At 35.3% G+C, this 23,656-nt stretch overlaps 2 protein-coding genes across 7 annotated transcripts in view; one reads left to right on the top strand and one right to left on the bottom strand.

The window, feature by feature from the left end:
- LOC117426468 (nck-associated protein 1) overlaps positions 1 to 18,735 on the bottom strand; it is a 53,768-nt gene extending 35,033 nt beyond the window's left edge. For 3 of the 6 annotated variants that reach the window (XM_034044053.3, XM_034044051.3, XM_034044050.3), the window contains exons 1-6: positions 18,384 to 18,735; positions 10,971 to 10,988; positions 9,124 to 9,234; positions 5,006 to 5,098; positions 444 to 500; positions 222 to 364 (exon numbers count right to left, since the gene is read on the bottom strand). In XM_034044053.3, coding sequence (XP_033899944.1) covers positions 222 to 364; positions 444 to 500; positions 5,006 to 5,098; positions 9,124 to 9,234; positions 10,971 to 10,988; positions 18,384 to 18,491 — 530 coding nt within the window. In that variant the 5' untranslated portion in view covers positions 18,492 to 18,735. The remainder of the gene's footprint in view (positions 1 to 221; positions 365 to 443; positions 501 to 5,005; positions 5,099 to 9,123; positions 9,235 to 10,970; positions 10,989 to 18,383) is intronic. The other 3 variants (XM_034044052.3, XM_034044056.3, XM_034044054.3) reach the window with 3 other exon arrangements.
- A 588-nt stretch (positions 18,736 to 19,323) lies between these two features.
- LOC117426861 (dual specificity protein phosphatase 19-like) lies at positions 19,324 to 23,405 on the top strand. Its single transcript, XM_034045002.3, has 4 exons — positions 19,324 to 19,694; positions 20,264 to 20,310; positions 20,445 to 20,597; positions 21,595 to 23,405. The coding sequence occupies exons 1-4, from the start codon at positions 19,472 to 19,474 to the stop codon at positions 21,811 to 21,813; spliced, it is 642 nt and encodes a 213-aa protein (XP_033900893.1). The 5' UTR covers positions 19,324 to 19,471; the 3' UTR covers positions 21,814 to 23,405.
- Positions 23,406 to 23,656: the final 251 nt, after the last annotated feature.

Raw genomic sequence — 23,656 nt, forward strand, 5'->3', positions numbered from 1 at the left:
CTTTATATAAAAAATAAATAAATAAAAAAAGATACATCCTTTCCTGGCATTACAAATAATAAAGCATAACAAAAAGAAAGATGCAGATGTTTTGTATGGTCAGGGGTTTAAACAATGTGGCAGTGAAACCTTTTTTTTTTTTTTTTGCCTTTGCCTTGACTAATCACCGGTTTTAAAATGCATGTAACATTAATAATTAGAACACGGAATAAAGTCTATACCTTGACCCATGTGTCATTTCATGAGCATAATTGTACAGTCCAATGATTGCTTTTCGTTCTTCAATCCGAGACAGCAGCATCATCAGTGTAGTGTAGACTACAATTAAATCTAGGTAGTTCTTGGTAAGATCAAAATTGACTGTCTGTAAGAAACAAGCAGAAGTTGAACAATCTGCAAACGTGTGTTAAGTATTTTATTGTAATTAAACTCAAACAACTTACAATGTCAAAGAAGACTTGGCAAGCATCAATAGTGTTCAACAGTTCCGAAACATGGTCCTTAAAGAAAAGGAAGAACATTTTCAGACAGAATCCTAGACATTAAGTGAGCCTGCATCTTTACAAGAAAACAAGGGAATATAAATTTCCAGAGCTTCAATTACATATTGGTGAATCAATGCATCAAATTAGAACCCAGTTTTAAGTCTCCTGTTGCCGATTTGCATTAAAATCTAGAGTATGTGAGATTGCGCTTCTTTTAGTGCTAGTACGGTAGATTAGCATGTTGCTAGGATACACACTTCAGTGCACCAATGAAGCGCCAGATCGACCGAGAATAAAATCCGCCCAAGTGTCAATCTTGATGTTGCACCAATTAGGAAAGCTACTTGGAGGCAATCGCCAAACCTGTTCCTTTTTTATAATATCCGCCCGTACTGTGGCACCAGAGCAGTCTGATACGCGATGGACTACTGATGATAAATTACTCAAATTAATGCATAAAAAAATATGCGTTTGGTGATATTTGTCACGTGACCGGTTATACATCTAACATATTATTAAACGTTTTAGCACTTCTTTAGAGTTTATACGTTTCAAATTCCCATCCCTAATATATACAGTATATATATACTACCAGTCAAAAGTATTAGAACACCCCCATTTTTCCAGTTTTTATTGAAATTTAAGCAGTTCAAGTCCAGTGAATAACCTGAAATGGTACAAAGGTAAGCAGTAAACTGCCAGAGGTTAAAAAGAAAAGTTTAGGTTACCAAAAACTGAAAAATAATGTACATTTCAGAGTTATACAAAAAGGCCTTTTTCAGGGAACAAGTAATGGGTTAACAACTTACAGCTGTTCTGCAGCAATGGAAGTAAATTAAGCCTTGAAAGTTGATGCTAACAATTCCTAGAGGTGTCCCAACTTTTGTTGATTACTTACAAACCCTCTGTCTGTATAAAAGCAGTGTTGGAACAGACTGTGTTACTACACCCTCTTATGCATTATTTGGACAGTATTGTACTGTAGGAAGTAGTATATTGCTCTCATAATGGCGAGAAAAAGGCAATTAACAAAAGGAAGACAGACAGACCATTATAACCCTTAAAAGTGTAGGTCTTTCCTTTAGAGAAATTGCAAAGAAAGCCAAGGTGTCAGTGAGTACAGTTTCCTACACCATCAAAAGGCACTTGGAAACTGGAGGAAACTCTGACAGGAAGAGGTCTGGCAGACCCAAAGCCACAACAGAATCAGAAGACAAGTTTCTGAGAGTCAACAGCTTGCGTGATAGGTGGCTCACAGGACAACAGCTTCAAGCACAGCTTAACACTGGTCGAAGTAAGCAAGTCTCAGTTTCAACTGTGAAGAGAAGACTTCGAGCTGCAGGTTTGACAGGTCTAGTGGCAGTAAGAAAGCCATTGCTAAGATGGCAAAATAAGAAAAAGAGGCTTGCCTGGGCCATGAAGCACCGCCAGTGGACTACTGAAGACTGGAAGAAGGTCTTATGGACCGATGAATCAAAATTTGAAATCTTCGGTTCATCACGCAAGGTTTTTGTACGCCGTCGAGTAGGCGAAAGGATGGTCCCTCGGTGTGTGACACCAACTGTCAAACATGGAGGAGGAAGCGTGATGGTCTGGGGCTCTTTTGCTGGATCCAGAGTCGGCGACTTGCACAGAGTGAGTGGCACCCTGAACCAAAACTGATACCACAGCGTTTTGCAGCGCCATGCAATACCCTCTGGTATACATCTAGTTGGTCAGGGGTTCATCCTACAGCAAGATAATGACCCAAAATATACCTCCAGGCTATGTCAGAACTACACATTTGTGGGAACTTCTGCAACAGTGTTGGGAAGAACTTTCCGAACAATATTTGATTTCCATTGTAGAAAGAATGCCACAAGTGTGTTCGGCTGTTATATCTGCAAAAGGTGGCTACTTTGATGAGTCAAAAATTTAGATTAAATTTTGTTAAACAAAACGATTCCATGATTTCTTTTTTATCTCCAATTGTTTATTTGTTCTATGCTTTAATTTCAGAGTACATTGAGACATTAAACTGCATAAATTTCAATAAAAACTGGAAAAATGGAGGTGTTCTAAAACTTTTGACCGGTAGTGTATATATACAGGATAGATATATATATATATATATACAGCTCTGGAAAAAATTAAGAGACCACTGCAAAATTATCAGTTTCTCTAGTTTTACTATTTATAGGTATGTGTTTGGGTAAAATGAACATTTTTGTTTTATTCTATAAACTACTGACAACATTTCTCCCAAATTCCAAATAAAAATATTGTCATTTAGAGCATTTATTTGCAGAAAATGACAACTGACTGTGCTGGCCATTCCATGATTTGAAGCCTACCGTCTTGTTCTTTTCTTCTAAGGTAGTTCTGACATAGCCTGGAGGTATGTTTTGGGTCATTATCTTGCTGTAGGATGAACCCCTGACCAACTAGATGTATACCAGAGGGTATTGCATGGCGCTGCAAAACGCTGTGGTATCAGTTTTGGTTCAGGGTGCCACTCACTCTGTGCAAGTCGCCGACTCTGGATCCAGCAAAAGAGCCCCAGACCATCACGCTTCCTCCTCCATGTTTGACAGTTGGTGTCACACACCGAGGAACCATCCTTTCACCTACTCGACGGCGTACAAAAACCTTGCGTGATGAACCGAAGATTTCAAATTTGGATTAATCGGTCCATAAGACCTTCTTCCAGTCTTCAGTAGTCCACTGGCGGTGCTTCATGGCCCAGGCAAGCCTCTTTGTCTTATTTTGCCATCTTAGCAATGGCTTTCTTACTGCCACTCGACCTGTCAATATATATATACACATACATATACAGTACTGTGCAAAAGTTTTAGGCAGGTGTGAAAAAATGCTGTAAAGTACGAATGCTTTCAAAAATAGACATGTTAATAGTTTAGATTTATCAATTAACAAAATGCAAAGTGAGTGAACAGAAGAAAAATCTACATCAAATCAATATTTGGTGTGACCACCCTTTGCCTTCAAAACAGCATCAATTCTTCTAGGTACACTTGCACACAGTTTTTAAAGGAACTCGGCAGGTAGGTTGGCCCAAACATCTTGGAGAACTAACCACAGTTCTTCTGTGGATTTAGGCAGCCTCAGTTGCTTCTCTCTCTCTTCATGTAATCCCAGACAGACTCGATGATGTTGAGATCAGGGCTCTGTGGGGGCCATACCATCACTTCCAGGACTCCTTGTTCTTCTTTACGCTGAAGATAGTTCTTAATGACTTTCGCTGTAAGTTTGGGGTCGTCGTCATGCTGCAGAATAAATTTGGGGCCAATCAGATGCCTCCCTGATGGTATTGCATGATGGATAAGTATCTGCCTGTACTTCTCAGCATTGAGGAGACCATTAATTCTGACCCAATCCCCAACTTTGCAGAAATACAGCCCCAAACTTGCAAGGAACCTCCACCATGCTTCACTGTTGCCTGCAGACACTCATTCGTGTACCGCTCTCCAGCCCTTCGGCGAACAAACTGCCTTCTGCTACAGCCAAATGTTGACTAAATGTTGACCAAATTTTGACTCATCAGTCCAGAGCACCTGCTGCCATTTTTCTGCACCCCAGTTCCTGTGTTAATTACTAGGAGCAGGATTTTCGTGCATAGTTGAGTCGCTTGGCCTTGTTTCCACGTCGGACGTATGGCTTTTTGGCCGCAAGTCTTCCATGAAGGCCACTTCTGACCAGGCTTCTCCGGACAGTAGATGGGTGTACCAGGGTCCCACTGTTTTCTGCCAATTCTGAGCTGATGGCACTGCTGGACATCTTCTGATTGCGAAGGGAAGTAAGCATGATGTGTCTTTCATCTGCTGCAGTAAGTTTCCTTGGCAGACCACTGCGTCTACGGTCCTCAACGTTGCCCGTTTCTTTGTGCTTCTTCAAAAGAGCTTGGACAGCACATCTGGATACCCCTGTCTGCCTTGAAATTTCTGCCTGGGAGAGACCTTGCTGATGCAGTATAAATACCTTGTGTCTTGTTGCTGTGCTCAGTCTTGCCATGGTGTATGACTTTTGACAGTAAACTGTCTTCAGCAACCTCACCTTGTTAGCTGAGTTTGGCTGTTCCTCACCCAGTTTTATTCCTCCTACACAGCTGTTTCTGTTTCAGTTAATGATTGTGTTTCAACCTACATATTGAATTGATGATCATTAGCACCTGTTTGGTATAATTGTTTAATCATACACCTGACTATATGCCTACAAAATCCCTGACTTTGTGCAAGTGTACCTAGAAGAATTGATGCTGTTTTGAAGGCAAAGGGTGGTCACACCAAATATGGATTTGATTTAGATTTTTCTTCTGTTCACTCACTTTGCATTTAGTTAACTGATAAATATAATCTATTAACATGTCTATTTTTGAAAGCATTCTTACTTTACAGCATTTTTTCACACCTGCCTAAAACTTTTGCACAGTACTGTATATATATAATCTTATTGTATTTAAAACTACTCTAGAAACAGACATGGTAGATTTTAAATATGCAAGTGCATGCTAAAATTGTACTTACCTTAAATTCCATGACATCAACAAAGGTGAAGTAATATAAAGCAAGGTTCTTTAGAATTTCTGACTTTTCTTTTTGTAGTTGTGCAAGCTGTTGCTGTAACATAAATATAGATACAGTAGTAAACAGGTGTGACCAGGATTATACTACAGCAGAAACAAACATATCAAGAGAGTTCATTTTAGCAATAGCCAAAAATTAACTTACAATTAAGTGCAGGTTTAGATTGTTGCAAAGACCATTAAACAAGTCACCAAATAAAAAGTGACCATTTCAGTATCGACTAGATCATTTTAACAAATAAGACACAAAGTATTTTCTCTTGGTATGCCGAGGTTGATGCGAGTAAAGTCTGAAGTAATGTAGACTAGATATTATGTATGTTTTGCTTCAGTAATTATAAGGTTTGAGTCGTGTTAGGCTATTTCACAAAGGCTTACCCCATCATTATTTAAGCACTTGCCAATTAACTATATTAAATGACCCTTAAAAGCACTGCAATTCCTGATGACAGAATATCCCCTTCAGTCACAATTGTTCAGTGAACTCTATGGAGTATTATAAAGTATATCATAAATTGTAAAGCTACCATTTTACAACTACAGTATACATGCAGTGACCGAAGGTGTGGGGGATTTTAAATGTAAAAATGCTTGTTATCTCAGAGATTTTATATGTGGTTGTTCTCAATCTTTGCTGCAAAAGTGGTTGAACAGAATTACCAGTAATGAGATGGGCACTCTTTAATGAATCAAGTTATAAAGATTCAAACTGTTGTACATCCTATATTTCTTGATTAAATATACTTGCCTCATTGTGTAATTGCGAGGAAGTTGTTGAAATATAATAGAAATAACTTTCCCTTTGTTAAAACATCAATACATGCGACAGTATATTAACAGTCTTGCATTAAAAGTGTTGAAGATCTATAGGTTTATTTTTTGCAGAGATGTTTTGGATATATATATATATATATATATATATATAGATATATATATATATATATATATAGATATATATATATATATATATATATATATATATATATATATATATATATATATATATATATATATATATATATATATTACATACATACATACACACACACACACAATTTTGTATGCATGGTACATTTAAGGCAGTTAATGATTAGAATTTATTTATAATTCACCATTTTTATATAGCTTGATATACATATATTTAGCTGGATGAAATGTAGGGTAAAGTGCACTGCCTTTTTGAATGTTTTAAAACTATAAAGCAAATCTTAAATGTGTTAGCTTCCGCATGCAACTGTGAAAAACGAGCGGCAAAATTTGCACTTATGCAAAAAAGACTGGTAAACTGTGCAATTGAAACAGAAAACCACCTTTTTTCAGAAAAGTCAGACCACTTTATTTTTTTAAAGGTTGGCTGTTTTCATTCTACTTTTACATGTGATGTGTAAATAGTTAAAAAGGAGTTTGGTAAAAATGCTTGTCAGGTTAAATTATTGATTTAGTGAACTGGCCTTGAAAGATCAAATGAACAGTTAAACCACACATGTTTGGGAAAAGTGTAAATGTTAGATTTACCAATGATCAATTGAACTTTCAGAAGCAGAAAAAAACAGTGCTGACATAACATAACCTATTTAACATTAAGGGTTTATATATTCTTATGGAACCAACAGTAGTAATTAGGCAAGATTAGCAAAATAATTATTTTCTAAAAAAAATAGCTGCTGAAGACAGAATGATGCAACCGACTAAAAGACTGTAAATACACCATAATACCTACCACCACCAGAAGGTATTCAATTAAATAGATTTCTTTAGTCTAGAATCTAAGAATTTTAGGTTATGCAATTCAGGGATTTAGTTTTTTTTTTAGTTCTTATTTTTCAAAGTCAATCTCAGAGCATAACAATTATTAGATATTGTATTATATAATATAGCTTTCATGTGACATTTTTCAGAGTTTCACTATTAGTCAGTGGTTAATTACTGGAATAGAAGGAAGGATGATCAGCTGAATGAATTGGTGATCTGAGATGTTAGGCTATGCTTTTAAATCTATGAATCCAAGAACAAGTTTGATAAATTTAAATATTACATTTTGTTTCAGAAACAGTTTTTACCTCAAATTAGTGTATAGTAAGTATATTCTTTTCATAATGAAGAAATTAATTTCAAATTACAGGTTGTTACCTTTGCAAAGAAAGAAAATGTATATATTGTTCTTGGATCTCCAATGATCAAGTATTGGAAATATGCAATATAAGTAACAAATTAGCTTAAACAAAAAAACAAAAAAAAAATATCCAAAAGTTCAAACTTACCAAAAGAATATCCAGAAAAAGCCAAGTTACGCATGCAAAATAAAATGTAGAACCAAAAACATAAAACAACACAGTAAGAGAAACTTAGACCAAGTTAAAAATGATGCAGCAGTAATGCATTCCAAATAAGCGGTTAAGTCATTAAAACACCTTTAAACAAAACATTTCACATACAAGCAAGCCAAACTGACTTATTGAAAATAGCAGACAATACAGTTTACACCAACAGAAATGCATCAAATGATTTTTTGAAAGATGTTCCTTTAAAACTGGGGTTACATTAGGGACTTTTTTAATGAATTGAAAACAAAAAACACTTGTTTTGGGGGGATACATCTATTTTGATAGAGAAAGAAATAGATTCATTTTTATTTCCTCGTTATCTGTCTGAATTGTGTTCTAAAAACGAAATCAGCTGCCGAGGTCAGGAATGAGGTAATTCAGAGTGGGTGTGTAAAAAGACTACACCCACATTCCAGGCCAAGTCACAGTGCTGTTCAAAACCTCAACATAACACAGCAGAGTTTGTTTAGCTATGGAGGATCATAGTCATAATCTGTGCGTTTTCAATTTCATTACTAAATGTGGGTATTTGTTTATTTTTTGTCACACACTGTACAGTAACTGACAATGTTGTTAAGACTCAAAGTAGTAATTATTAAGAATAACTAATACTAATAATATGGTTGGAATCAATAGTGCCCAGTGGGTCCACATTCTTAATGAAAAGTAGAAAAACATTAAATAAATACATAAAGAATAATAACAGAAATGTAACACAATAAAACTGATGAGGCTAGAGGTATGTACTGTAAATACAGTAGTCAGTACATAAAAACTCAGTTGTGTGTAATTTCTAACAAATACTGACTTCACATTTAACTAATGTTAAACTATAAAACTATTTGATTTATGCCTTTTAGAAAGGCACTGGTATGCCAGATCTATTGGAAATATCATAAATGATACAAGGTTGGGGCAAACACATTACAGGAAAACTTACAGTATACAATTAGCAGTGATTTAATTTTATATGTTGAAGAAACTTACCTGCTTACAAGTAAAAAAAATAGAAATATTTTCACAGCAAGGTACTTACTGCTATGGCACAGTGCTCAATCAAGCCATCCGGTAATTAAAGTTTACTCCACTGTAATATTGTATATTTGTACTACCACAAACAAATGTATGTCAACAGTAAGAAAATAGTAAAAGTTGTACATATTTATTAAACTTTGAATAATTGCTTACAGAAATAATACTGCCAAGCTCATTTATATGCTAATTCATTATATTCACAAGAAACTCAAGAGACTATACACATTGTAATGTACTTAAGCTGAAATGAAATTTGTATAGTACACATTAACCTGGTTACAATTTTATGGTGTAGCTCTTGTAGCATTAAAATCTATGCCTCTCCTCCTAATTAGCATCAGTACCATTTCACTGCACCCTACAATGTACACTGTAAAATAAATTGGCCAGAACAAAATACATATTTTATACTGCTTCTGCACTTAAAATATTGTTTTGTGCTAACTCTAGAGCAACTGTTCAGCTGTCACAGAAATTACAGTAGTGTTCCCTAATGTACATGGCAGTGTTCCTCATAGCCCACTATACACATTAATGAACAAGAAATATTACAATTTCCTTTTTTTTTTTTTACAAAAAACCAAACAAAACAAATATAGTCTTTTGTAGTAGTGCATAGAAGAGAGAGCAGTACCACACGTATTCCTCATAGTAGAGCACTCTAGTACCAATAGAAAAGTATGCTTATTTCACCACTTACATTGTTGTTGCGTGTTTCCACAGCCGGGAATTTTCTGACAATGAACTTGACAGCAGACTCAAGGTTTTTGTCTATAAGGTATGACGGCTTTGCTTTGGGGTCTCCACATGCCTAAAATAAGAGTAGAAATAATAAAAACAGATACAAATGCTACAGTAGGAATGCCTTTGTAAGCAAAGCTACTATTGTAGAGTAAAACACGGATTGGTTTTCAGTGGACAGGTGACAAGATGAGAAGGCAAGGTGCAGGGGTTTGTCACAGCTGGATATGCAATGGGAGAAAGAATAGAAATATGCTCTGCTACGGAAAGATGCTGTATGGGAAGTTTCAAAGCAGTTAGTGCAACACAGCGGAGGGTGAAAAGACTCAGTCCTATAGGAAGAAAAGGCGAGTTTTTAGTTTACTTTAAAAGTGCCAACACAAGGCTGTGATTATCTGAAACTTAATTCTGTAAAAAATTGGACAAAGGTGCAATTGAGGTAGGACTGTGCTTGGTTCATGGGATGCATGCATGTTGTGCTGTCTTGTGAAATAAATGTGTTTCTCTAACTACATTCCTTTCTTTTTCCCTCTAGTCCGCTTATATACCTGGCATCCAAATGAAGGATTAAAAAAAAAGTCAGGATTACTCACTGTAATAGTTTTACAGAAAACTCTATCAATCATGCAACACTAAAGCGGGAAGAAACACAGTATTCTCAATGTCTAAACCTGCTGCAAAAACACAGGTAAGGGAAGGGGGATAATATAAGACCAGGTCACACATCACATCACAGTGCAGTTCATGTTTACTCATTGTTTGTTAGTAAAGTTTGGCTGTTACCTAATTTAAAATACAAATTTTAAGATAGATGGATTTTATTTATAACCTCACCTTCACTTTGTCTAAAACTGCTACCTTACTGAAAATATTTTTCAAAATTGCCAGATTTATCTTAGCAAAACCACAGAAGGAAGAAAGAGAAGAAGAGGGAGAAAAAATAAATAAAATAAAAACCCTCAGGTCCTGTAGTATATTAATGCAGTCAGACTTAATGTCTAAATTACATAACTGAATTTATTAGAACTGATGTCATGTGGCGCTTCCATCCACAGTAATTATCCGGCTTAAACATTAACAGACTACAATACATCATTTCTTTATCAGCAACTAAAATAAAAGCAATTCAATGAAAGGTTTAGGAAAAGTTAAATTCTATAAAGGCAAATTTAAGTTTCAGTACTAAATTACCATTATTAAGCAAGTCACAGTGGTCTCTAAAGACCGTGTATTAATACTGTAGTTTTTGTCTTTTATACAGTTTATCACTGCATTTATATTTTTAGGTGCCCATAGAGATTACCAAATTCCTAGTTCCTCTTACAGGAATACTGTATGACACTCAGCTACTAAAGCCTGATTATGAGCAATCTCATGCATGAATTAAGCCATACATTTATTTTATATATTATATATATATATATATATATATATAATAATATATAAGGTAATATTATTGCTCAGTAATTTCTTTGTACCTTGTATATCCCTGATAAGACTTAACAATATAACAAGCTTACCATGGGGTTTACCTGGGACTGCTCATCTGTCAGGCAAAAGATAGGACTGTCTCAGCTCTATTTACAATGTGTTATTTAGATAAGAATCACATTTCCTCTTACTGAATAGCAGGCACTGCATTTCACAGGGTACAGTTGATTTGATCTGCCAATAGCCTTGAATTCTACTTCTAAAATTGTGAATTACAAAAGAGAGAGTTCATGGAATGTGATACTGGTCAGAAAGTGGGAGAGGAGAGGGGGGAGGGTTGGGGATTGGGGGTGGGAGGTGAAAAGCTTTGCAAACCTTCCAAACTTGTCCTTGCTGGGGAAGCATTGTAACAAAAAGAGAGAAAATTACACATAAACACAGGTTGCCAATATCTAACATGCATTTCTAATTTCAAACATTTAGCTTTGGGAACAAAAATTATATTTTTCAATTTACTAAACAAGGTCATTTACAAAGCACACATTTGCATATTATTTTGTTCCCACAGCTAACATACACACCATGCTATATTGATTATTGTGGCAGTTGTGTTTTTATGAATTCAATTCACGTTTCAGAGGTTCAGGTAGCATGTTTATTAGTAAAAGGATCAACACGTGCAAGTAAAACAAAAGGAGATCAATACGGTAGTTTCAGTCAAGGCCAATGAATATTTTACATACCTAAAGAAAAAATAAAGAATGTTCAAAGCATAAAAAAAACAAATTTATTTTCATATAGAAGTGAAGTTCACCATAAACAATGTCATGCCTCCAATTGGTATATCAATAGTTTGGCCAAATGTCTGTCAGTAAAGTTGAAATTATTGTTTCTAATGTTATGCAGTTTACTATGTCAATGCATAAGTTAACATAAATTATATCTAATATAGCAGTTACTCTGTCAGTTAAAGAGTAAGTAGCGGGGTTCTGAAAATACATGACGTTATACGTTCCCACGTGTTGCTACTATTTAAATAACGTACCTGCAATTTTTCTTTTCATTGGTAACATCCTGACAACTTTACACACTTATAACTTTCAAAGCTTTTCTCAAAATGGTCACTAGTGCACTGGGGTTTGAGATCTGTCCTCTAAATCACTGCAGGAAGCACGATTATAAAACAAAAAAAAACTTAAGTGCTCTGGCTTTTCTGTTCCGCACCGCATCATGGATCATTATTTGCTGTGTTACCTGTTTGACAATGTGGGCAATAATCCTTACACTATCAGTGCACTAGAGCAGCCATCAGTTTAAAGTTATAAGTGTAAAAAGTTTTCAGGATGTTAACAGTGAAAAGACACATTACAAGTACGTTATTTTTCGGACCCCACTACTTACTCTAAATAACACAAATACTGTAGTAGGCTACAGTACCAGTAATAAAAGTTAACTACCCAAATCTTTTACATACAACTATGGAACTATAGGCAATACTGATGTGATTTCAATTGTAAGGAAGCTGTCAGATATAACAAAAGAATACCCTATTAGAAGCTATAATACGAGTATTGTACTGTACCTACTATCACCTACTTGTGTCTCACACTTACATAATTCTAAAAACTGAAACATCTAGGGCCCTACTTAGCAACATTCGCAAACCCCTAAGGCAATCGCAAAAAACTTTTGGGGACAGTTTGCGCACCAGAATCAGGTGCATATGTGGTTAAACAGACTTTGCCCACCTATGTGATTTAGCAACACATGTTTTTGTACCCACACGGCAAGTTAGCGTCAGCGCTTGACATGGGCTGAACTTGGGGAGTGTCCTCATTTAAATACAAATGTAGCGATTTAGCAAACCATCAACAGCATTAGTGTTTGCATTTCAGTATGTGAAAACCAGGTCTAAGCTGTGCGCAAATTACATGGTCGACTATAAATACTGGTGAAACTACCTGGGAAGCAGGCAAAGAGAGAGAGAGTGACAATAATTGTAACAATTGTAAGTCGCTAAGAAATAAATACAATTATTATTATTATTATTATTATTATTATTATTATTATTATTATTGCTACATGGCCAGACAAAGAGTGGAGGAGGAGACGTTCCCAAATATTTAAAAGTTATCTGTCTTTTCTGAGCCTGTCTGACACAAAATGTATGCAGCAATTTCGCCTCTACAGACAAACAATCACCGACATCTGCCAACTGCTTCAGGTTGACCTGGAAGGACACGTGGGGAGAGCACATTGTTTGCTTGTAGTGCTAAAGTACACGTACCAACACAGAATAGGCACGTCTATATAAATCGTAAGGGGGCCTATTCTGTCAACGTGCAAGTAGTGTGTGATCTGTGATGCAAACAACTACATCACAAATGTGTATGCAAACTGTGGTTACTCAGCCCCATGACTTGTTTATCAACGTAATTCGCAGGTGGCAGCTGCGTTTCAGCAGTATGACAGTCTGAGAGGCTGGCTGATAGGGGACAACGGCTATCCACTGAAGCGGTGGCACTACTCAACCCCACGACCCCTGCCAGAGGTATAATCGTACCTCTAAATGTGCTTGTACTGTAGCTGAGCGAACATTTGGAATCCTCAAAATGTGATTCCGATGTTTGAATGTCTGTGGCAGAACACAACAGAAGGTTAAGCAATATCTTCCTGGCTTCTTGTGTTTTACACAACATAGTTCTCCGTAACGGACGTTGAACTTACAAAGGAACGATTACAGGGTTTGAAGGAAGCAGACGCTGAACTTGAAACAGTGTTGGAGGTTGCAGATGCTGCAAGTGCCAGGCAGGTCAGACAAAGCCTTTTAGACAGGGGTTCATAGGTACGCATGCGGACCAATAAAGAAATGCAGACTTTGTTATTGTTGTATAAGACGCAAATGCGTACCATGAGTATATATTTTTTTTAACAGGAAAGCATTTATAATAAAGGCGAGTGACGGTCCTCACGGTTCAAAGGTGAGCTATACGTGCCTAACTTACGTATAACTCCTGATTCTAAATTTTTCGCTCGCTCGCTCAGCAATTGAAACAGAAAAAGAAATATTTATGTAACTTAATTTTGCTTATAGATTACTTTTTTAATTGTGGAAGTATTCACTAGTCCTCCCCAGACTCCTAATAAATGTAGCCTTGCTTGAGGCGCATCTGTCTTCTTCCTTCTTTATTTTTTGGTTTCAAAATACCCTCCGTTCGCAATCGCAGACGCACAGGTCCTTTTAAAGAGAATGTTGAATCCTTATTAGTTGTAACCTTACTCCCCCACTGTGCTTTGATTGGCTGGGCGCATGATTCGCTATTTGATGTGCGTTAGCCCACGCATGAGACCCGACTTCTAAACTATGGGAAGACAAATTTCACCACAACCCAGGAAATAAATTAGGCCTACATTTAAATACACAGACCTCTGCGGTTTCCAAACTGCAGGATGCAAAATTCCATATTTTTACAACTGATTTTAATAAACACCAATTATATTAGCCTTTGGTCTGCACACCGGGTACTTGGATGAATTTTATGTAGTTTATTTAGTTTTCACTGAGCAATCCTTTGCTATCAAAAAAATAATCAAGGACACTAAATAGAATGTGTAAATAAATAAATAAATAAAAATAATAGACATTGAAAAAAAAAAAGACTTGTCGAAAGATTTTTTTTTAGAATTGATTTAAAAATCCACTAAAAACAAGATTTTTTTTAGTATAGACTAGCAAAAGAGGATTTGACAACTGTTTTTATTATTTTAGGTCTAACCCCTATTATCTGGACAGTCCCCTGGTAACCTGTTATGTTGTACCTTTATGTCCAGTATACACAGTACAGCACTGAATGTTATATATTAAAAGATATCTAAACTATTGGACAAGTTTGTATAATTTAATGTTGTACTGATTATATTGATTATTGGACATTGCAGTTTAAAACAGTCAAATCATTCCACAAGTAATAGTCACAACTCACAATTGCATCTGTGGTCCCTGAATGACTGTCATCAAACCACCGATAGTTTCTTTTTATACCACAACATTTGCATGAATGGCTAACACAGTTTTCAGGTTCAAATAACTATATTAATACTGTAGCCAGCTTCTTCATGAGGCTTTGTTGTTTTAATGACATTTTGAAACTCCTAACAGCATAGTCAGTGATTGTTAACAATATAGAATTGGAATTTTAAATCCATACTGTGGCTAACTGGAGCGGAATCTAACACAGTCTTCCTGGTGGCTATTTGCTGAACAGATGACCTTATGGATACAGATTAGGGGAAAATTAGAATAGTAAAAACATGTAATTTTAAGCAACAAAATGTTATACAAAGTTCTTAAAGCAGTGTGTTCAAAAGACGATTATTAATTGCTAAAAAAATCAAAACATAGTTGAAAATATACAGTAAAGCTACAGTATACAATACATGCCTTTAAAGTCTGCTTTGTAGTCATGCAAACGTTTCCAGAGGTGGTTCTTTGCCAGAATAACAATGTTTAGAGATTTTTAGAGTGAAATCTTTCATTAAGGCCTGCAAGAACAGCATCATGTCAGAAATATTGCGTTTTTATAAATGAGACTGCTTAAATTAAAAAAAAAAAAAATGTATCATTGGTATTTTAATGCTCTAAAAATTACTTTGTTCGTTAGTCAAAATGTATTATTGTTGGTCCTATTTTCCATGTGGGTACTCATTCAGCCACTAGGCATTTGTTAATGCAATTTATATTTTAAAGTGGCAATGTTCCACAATCATGTTGTTAAAATACAATTTTTGATGACATAATTTTACCTTCCTGTCCTGCTTTATACAGTAATACACAGCTTGTTGGCTTACCAATATATTTAGTTTCAGGTGCAGGCACACAAGCTTCCTCCCTCCTTGAAGCCTTGCCTTGCCACTCCACTGCTTGTAGCAGCAGGTTACATGTGGCCAACACCCTTGACTGTAGTTCAGGGAAGCTGTATATTGTACTTTGTAATAACACATTTTTGGGCAGTTATGTTATTATTATTTTTTTATTTGACAGACGCCTTTATGCAAGGCCCCTTACAGGTGTTACAGGGCAGTACACAGTTACAATACAAGATCTATATTTAAATACAGTATGGTTTACAGTAATAAAGAATAATAATAATAATAATAATAATAATATGCAAATTAGACTACTAAAATTTCTGCTGGAGGTGTGAATACATATAGGCAGTGTGGCATCTGTGGGTTTTCCCAAATTCACAGCTGTTCACTGGGTATATAAATGGGCAGCAAGGATCAAAGTTAGACAAACCTGCTAAAACAGATAATCCCCCAGGTCTTATAGCAAAACCAATTGACCAATGTCATCCAGATCTTTAACCCACCTGGGCAATGTAATGATTAAGCGATAAGCTACTGTACTGTAAATAAGGGTGGCACAGTGGTTCTACGACTCAATCAGCGTTTCCATTAACTTGTAAATACCCATCAAGAGACGGTTTCAAAAGCTAGTTGACGGTGACGAGCAGTTTTTCCTAGCGGAAACACTACCTAATACTCTTTCGTTTTCAAACCCATGTCAGTCACAGGCTTAAGTCCTCACAGACCAAATTAGTCACAAGTACTAATCACATGAGGAAAAAGAAAACAGGAAGGGCAGCACCAAATTACTCCTGGACACTAACATTAAATCCAAAGCGAAAGGCCCTTTTAGCAATGTTTAAGTCAGCCATCTTCAAGGGTAAATTAACTAAGGCTTTAAAAACACCTCTCATTCGTATAACAACTTTCTTACAAGTAACTTATTTTGCTGTGGATGCTTACAGTAATTTCCCAGACTTTATTTTCACTTGGACTGCATTGTGAAGTTCACTTAACCAGCATCCACACTGTATACAGTACTCAACTCACTCCCTGAACTCCCTTTGCTGTACATAGGACTTACCTATGCTACACAGTGAATCTATGGTGTTGTGGCATGAGAAACGGGATTTCCCCCAATTCAAAATGTAGGGCCTAAATCAAATCTCCAGGCCGAATGTACGGAAAATTAAGTTATTATGCTCATAGGTAAGAACATTTGTTTTTAAAATCCTAGGTTATTACCCCTTTTGGAAAACTATAATTTCCTTGAAAGAAACATTTAACACAAATGTTTAAAATCTTTTAAACTTTTTGTGTACATTTAAAAAAAAAAAACTTTTATAAATTCTTTTTTTTTATTTTAAGAAATAAGTAACAATTCTATGGGAAAATACGTATCCATCTGCTGACTCCTTTGTTTAAGCCCAAAAAGCCACTGTATTGTGATGTATGATAGGCCTACATAAAATTACTGTCTAAATAACCCACCCCTATCTGACACCTTATTAAAATGTAACCATCACTTACTGTACCCAACTTCAAAATCAGTCTGTATTGTGAACCTACCACTGAAAATGTTTCACAAACACTGACTGGTGATCACCAGTATCACAGCTGAGCAATACAGACCCAGGTTATGATCTCCATCACACCCAAAGTAATGCCTGAAAATATATGTTATTGCAAATATATATATATATCTTATTTTAGTAGAATGTAACAAATACATTATACTAAAATAAAATAAAACCTACAAAAACACCATATCAATATAATTCTCTTATGCTGTATTCTCTTCAGCCCACCCACCCCCCAAAGCAAAGCATAGCTACATTTTGCAACTTACTTTTCACTCAATTGCATAGTAGTTTGACTCAGGCAAAGTTTTAGTCTAAATAACCACAGCTGAAGCAGAAAAGCACAAAAGCACAAGATATCCTTATCTGCATTAAAAATTGTTACTGCTTGAATTCCCGTGTTTGCACCAGTGTCAGTTAAATGGCTTACATACAGTATGTACCAAACATCCTGCCCAAAATACTAATTACAACTTACAACTTAATATGGTTTAATATTGATGAATTTCAATTGTCTAATTATATATACAGCTGACAAAGTACAGTAAGGGCAGTCTGAAAAACTCTGGAAGGCTCTGAAATCCTAACTTTCGGTGATTTAGTATGCTGGGTGGCATGTTAATTTCTAACGATGACAGTATCGTCCACAAACTATCAGTTACTGTTATGTAGTGATAACATTCTTCAACAGCAGTAAATTACTGGTCCATAAATACATAAAATTATTGTAAAAAGACTAATAAAAAAGTGTAATGTATAGGTAGTTTTGATAATCGAAGACAAAAAATGCAATACAAATTAAGACTGTAATCACAGCAAACGTCAACATCTTTCTAAAATAAAGATGTACTTTAACTACCATCGGAGTGCACCATGCACTGATCACTCTCTGGTACAGTATGGTGGTTGTTATCCTAAATATAAGGCTTTACTACATAAATGCGCAGAAGAATGCACTAACAAGTAGATCCGATTGTAGGCTACCCAAAGATACGTTTAAGAACATATATACATATACATACACACACACACGTATATATATATATATATATATATATTTATATATATATATATATATATATATATATATATATACACACACACACACATAAAATACAATATAAAAATGAATTGTAAACATTTGTATCTGTTTTTCACAGGCTGCCTGTATGTTATCAAAAATACTATTTTCAGGGCCTTGGCTGCATTTCTTCCCGTCCACATCCCATTCCTAAATCCAGTCTCTGCACAGTCATGTTTCATGCTATGGCTCCCAATCGTCTTAAACAAAACGCTAATTAATATTCCCGAAATCATTATTTCACTGAGGGGAAGTGTGTTCGTTTCCCCTCCACCTCACCTTTTTGATGTTGTAGATGCGGGTGAGCATGCCGATGCCCCTGTCGTTCAGGATGGTCAGTTTCTCCGCCAGCTTTTGCTGGCTAGGCTGCAGCACTCCCCGCGACATCGTGCCTGCTTAGTGTTTTACAAAAAACGACCCTTTAAATGTTTTTTCTGTAGTGTATAAATTAGGAATTTATATTAACTGTCGCGATTTAGTGTTTAAATCTTCCCATATTATGGGTAAACAGCCTGTCAAACCCCCTTACTCTCCTTCCAGCGTCTCCCTGTTTTCCCTAGGTGTTGCCCTGACTCAAAACGAGGCCGTTTCCTGCAACACCGACGCACATCACGTGACATTGCTGTGCGCTGGGGCTATTCTGTCTGTATAATGCAGAATTGTTAAGGGTTTGGTACAGGTTTCAATTGCATCCTCTTTTGTTTATTATTTTAATACACAATTGAATGCAACTGGCATAAAACAAATCCTAATTCACCTTGAAAGTATCACCAGTGTATGACCCCATACAACAAGCATGCTGATTAAATATGTGTGGTTCGTTTGCTTCTGTTCTGGTGTTCTGCACACACACACATGGCAAGCGTCAGCATGAGTTCATACACAGAGAAACAAAACAGTGCCGACGCTATAGAAGCCATTTAATTTAATCTCATTTTGAGGATTTTGCTAATTTCACATGTAAGTATATATATATATATATATATATATATATATATATATATATATATATATATATGTTCTTCTTCGTCTTATTATTATTATTGTCACGTGGCAATGTTAAATGACGTTTCACATGTACAGTTCTGGACACAATCATTCAGGAACATTAATTTAAAGAACAAAAACTGGCCTCCCAGCAACTAGGTGGTGCTGTTCTGAACCGAACTTATTCGAAGGGTTAAACACGAAGGGTTAAACTTTTGTTTTTTGTTGTCAGTGCTGCTTCAGATACTAGCGCTACAATACAGTGGACGTCAAGTATACATTTAAGTGTGGTCAGAGAAGAGCACCTGTTTGGAGCTTTTGGGATTTTTGTAAACATTTTTGTTGTTGTTGTTGTTACCTTGCAATTGTTACTGTATGTGATGCATTCACTTGCACAGGAAATACAGTCTTTTTCAAAGAACGCTCTGAGGAAGCAATGCACCAGGGTAACCACTTTAACTGGAAAGAGAATTATAGAAACGTGGAAAGATTCCAAAGTCCAGGCTGTGGAAGAAGCAGCGCAGCCCGAGGGAGCTTGTGGATATGTCCAGGATCTCAGCTTGGACCTGCAAATTGGAGTTATAAAGCCCTGGCTACTAATTGGTGAGATAAAAGTGTAATTGTTCAGCCTTGGTTTAAGCTTTAGAAATCTGTCATATTTATTATTACGCCATTCTTCATCGAAAATGAATACACAATGTACAGTAATTATTGTCTTGTATTACAGCTGTATTACAGCAGGGATGGAAATAAGTCTTCCATTGCATAGCAGTTTGATCCATTCCTGGTTTTACTAGGAGTTTATTGCTACCTATACACTGGAGCTAATCAGGCTCATTTTAAAACCTGGAATGGGTGAAACTGCTATGCAATGGGAGACTTATTTCCTTCCCTGTATTACAGTAACACTCAGTGTTAAACCAATATTGACACATTTTAAAACGCAAAATATGTAAAGTGAGCATAGTTTGCCTGACAAGCATTTAATCTCAGATATGACAAGTGTATTAAGTCCTACAGAATTCTGTGTAATACCAAATTGTTTTTATATTATTATTGGTAATTCAAATGCAGTTACATATACGTGATGTATTTGATTGAATTCTTCATTATTGTTAGAAATATGAAAGATGCACACAAATTAATTAATTAATATACCCTTTCTCTTCTAGCCTCACAAGACGTTGCTCAGGATTTTGAGACTTTGAAAAAATTTAAGGTAAAAATGTACATAGAATATATAATGTTAGCACTGCCAACTGCTTATAGTAAATCTTTAAATAATAGCTGGTTTCACAAGTGTGATATTTTTTACAAGAAGTTGAATTGTGTTACTTTTTTGTTTTGTTTTAGGTTTCACATGTACTAAATGTTGCATTTGGAGTTGAAAACACATTTCCAGAGCAGTTTGTTTATAAAGCGATTTCTATATGGGATCTTCCGGACACTGATATAACATCATTTTTTCAAGACTGCTTCAGGTTTATAGAGAAAGCCAAGGCACAGGTAAATGCTGTACTAGGAATTTGGAATATGTGTGTCATTGACAGGCCATTTAGTACAAATCAGTCACCAAGTTATTCTGCCCGGCTTTTATTTTGCTGATCTGTGTTGACTTATAAACTAAACATCTTTGATCTCTAGATGGTGTGTTCATCATAGCTTCAAAAACTAGCCAAAATGTAAATCTAGCCAAATGTTTGTCTATTTCCCTTTGTTGTTTAAGTTTTACTATTTTTGATTGTGTGTTTTTGAAGTTACGTATATGGACGAATACACTGTCTTCGAGGTCAGAAATGATAATATATACCTTTAGGACAACACAGAACTAGTTGTTGTCAAATTATTAGTAGTAAAAAGTAAATGCCATATACCAGAGATTTAAAAAAATGAATGAACATCAAAATCATTCTAAACTGCAGATACCATTCAGCAGAAAAGGAATTGCTGTAGCCTATATGTTTAACATTGGAGTGGGTCTTTTATTTGATAATTTTGTTTCAGTTGACAAATGTTTCAACAAGGAGAGATGTTTTATGTAGATTTTATGATTGACTTTGACAGATCAGTTTACTTGATGCAGCAGAATCCACACCAAACCTGATTCTCTGTATCGTCTATGCATCAAAATTATTCATACTTATCTTGTCAAAGCAATTAGATAACATGTTTTTTTCTTAAATACTTTACTCTGTCGCCACAATTAACTATTGTTTCAGATAAAATTATCTGGTAGTTGACTAGATTGTGGATATGATAAAAGAAAGACAAGTACAGCAGTGAAAGATAAGTACAGCAGTGCTAAGTAATGCATTTATTCATAAAGCTGCACTGTGCTCTAACAATCTGAAGTGTTACAGAACACTCTGCAGTGTTTACAAGAAAGATGTTACTTTTTAATACTTTTTAAAAAAAAATTAGTAGTTGCCAATTGTTTTTTTTATCATTTTTTTCTCCCAATTTGGAATATCCAATTATTATCCCCTGTGTTTTAATTTTCCAGAATGGAGTTGTGCTTGTTCATTGCAATGCTGGAGTATCCCGCTCTGCCTCAATAGTCATCGGATACCTGATGTCCACTGAATACCTGCATTTTGATGATGCTTTTTCATTAGTGAAGAATGCCAGACCTGCTATTTGTCCAAATCCAGGCTTTATGGAGCAGTTAAGGAAATACAAACCATGCGATGGAAGTCAGTTCAATGGAAATGTAGATCCCTGAAATAGTGTACAAGGACTCAGGGTTACATGGTATAATACATACAACACAGTTTACAACATAAATCTTTATTTATAAGTATTCATTTAGGCTGCCTCTGCTGATGGTGCTTTTTATTTTTCCAGCAGTTATATTTTAATCTGTGATCTAGAATTATATTAATATAATTATCTCAAGTGTAGCGTTTATTAAATTACTAGACATACCGTTTAACCTCACAATACAGTTTGTCTCGAAAAGCTAATGAACAATCAGAGAAGGTATACAGAAAATGTAACCTTTCTATTTTATAAAGTGGTTTTCCAATTTATATATTTCACTCACCAGTCTACTACAGTGCATGCTTTTTGATTACCGCTGTTCTGTATTATGTCAAGCTATTTAAAATACTTGATTTCAGTGACGAGGCATAGTTACTGGAACATTTTATATTGAGTGTATAATGCTCACCTGTACACATTTCTGTAGATCCGTTGTCTTGGTATGGATTATACTTACCTGATCATGGTATTATTTGTGATTCTCTTTGCTTAAAACTCCCATGGCCCAATTTTCAAGCAAGTGCAATGGCATGGACAGGAATAAAACACTTTAAAAAATATACAACTAGTAAGAAACTACTAATAACAATAATTGGCTGGCCTTTGTCTACTAAGTAGTTTTTTGCAAGTATAATATCATTTTTTTATTCCTTTCTGAAAATGTCCCTTTGTCTTTGCACTTTTCTCAAAATAGAAGAATGTAAGCATATTCTTACTTCAGTAATACAATTACTCAACAATACTTGTGATTCTAGCTTAAAGCTAGTAGCATTGGTGTTGACAAGGACAAGATGAGCAAAAAGAAAACAAGGACAGGATAAGCCTTTGCTTTTTCTTTATAAGTGGTACATTAATCATGCAAGCTTACATTTTGAATAGCATTCAAGTCCCTAAAGTAAAGTGCAGGCTCTGATTTGCCCTAATCTCAGACTATCTTACGTAACGTTAGGTATTGGGGTCTGTGAAACCAGACAAATATGTATTTAATTTTTTTTGTTTTTGTTTAAGTCTTAAAAGAAAAGTGTCTCATAAGGTGCAGATCAGGAATATTTGAAGTTTCCCAGCTAGTACTGGTGCAGTGCTGCATATTCTCATAAACACGCAGCTGTGTGCAGAAAATGTGAAATTGCTTTTGTTGTAATATACATTACCGCAATTAAATATTACCACAAAATGGAAGATATTATTAAAGCACTTTACTCCAGTTTTTAATTAACTGATAACCTAGAACCAAACATCTTAAGTACTGGTATAAATGGCATTTTAATCCTTCTAAAGATTTCTGCTTCTGTTTTGTAAATATTGAAATATATTGTATACAGTCAGTACTCGGTTATCCGTTACCCAGATACACGTCAGTCGCGTTTTACCGCCCTTGTATTAAGAATAAAATCAATCCCCATTATATATATATATATATATATATATATGTAACAAATGAATGCACTTAGCCGTCACACGTGATTTCTGACTCCGTCACCAGTTTTCTGATACAAAGCCCATCTCTTCAATGTTACAATTTATCTGAATATCCGTCAAAGCCCACATTTTAAATTTTTTTTTTTAAAAATTAAAAAAAATCTCTCTAATGCCAAATCAGTCTGTCTTATATTGTGCAGTCACACAATGCTTCCTCCAGTTTCACCTGACGAAAATGCAGCCAAAACAAAGCAAATGAGACAAGCTACTGTAATGTAACAGTTAATCATTAAAACCGTTTTAGATTCTTTGATGTATTTTTTTTTTTATCTGTGATCTTTAGTTGCTTTTGCGCATTTTCATTTGCAATTTTGTATACTAACTGG

The sequence above is a fragment of the Acipenser ruthenus genome, unplaced genomic scaffold, assembly GCF_902713425.1.
Source record: "Acipenser ruthenus unplaced genomic scaffold, fAciRut3.2 maternal haplotype, whole genome shotgun sequence".
NCBI classification, from domain to species: Eukaryota; Metazoa; Chordata; class Actinopteri; order Acipenseriformes; family Acipenseridae; genus Acipenser; species Acipenser ruthenus.

Excerpts from the sequence above, each read along its gene's own strand:
- LOC117426861 (XM_034045002.3), top strand. The coding sequence starts at position 19,472 with ATGCATTCACTTGCACAGGAAATACAGTCTTTTTCAAAGAACGCTCTG. Across the intron at positions 20,311-20,444 it reads AGACTTTGAAAAAATTTAAG|GTTTCACATGTACTAAATGT; the intron begins GTAAAAATGTAC and ends GTTTTGTTTTAG. Across the intron at positions 20,598-21,594 it reads TAGAGAAAGCCAAGGCACAG|AATGGAGTTGTGCTTGTTCA; the intron begins GTAAATGCTGTA and ends TTAATTTTCCAG.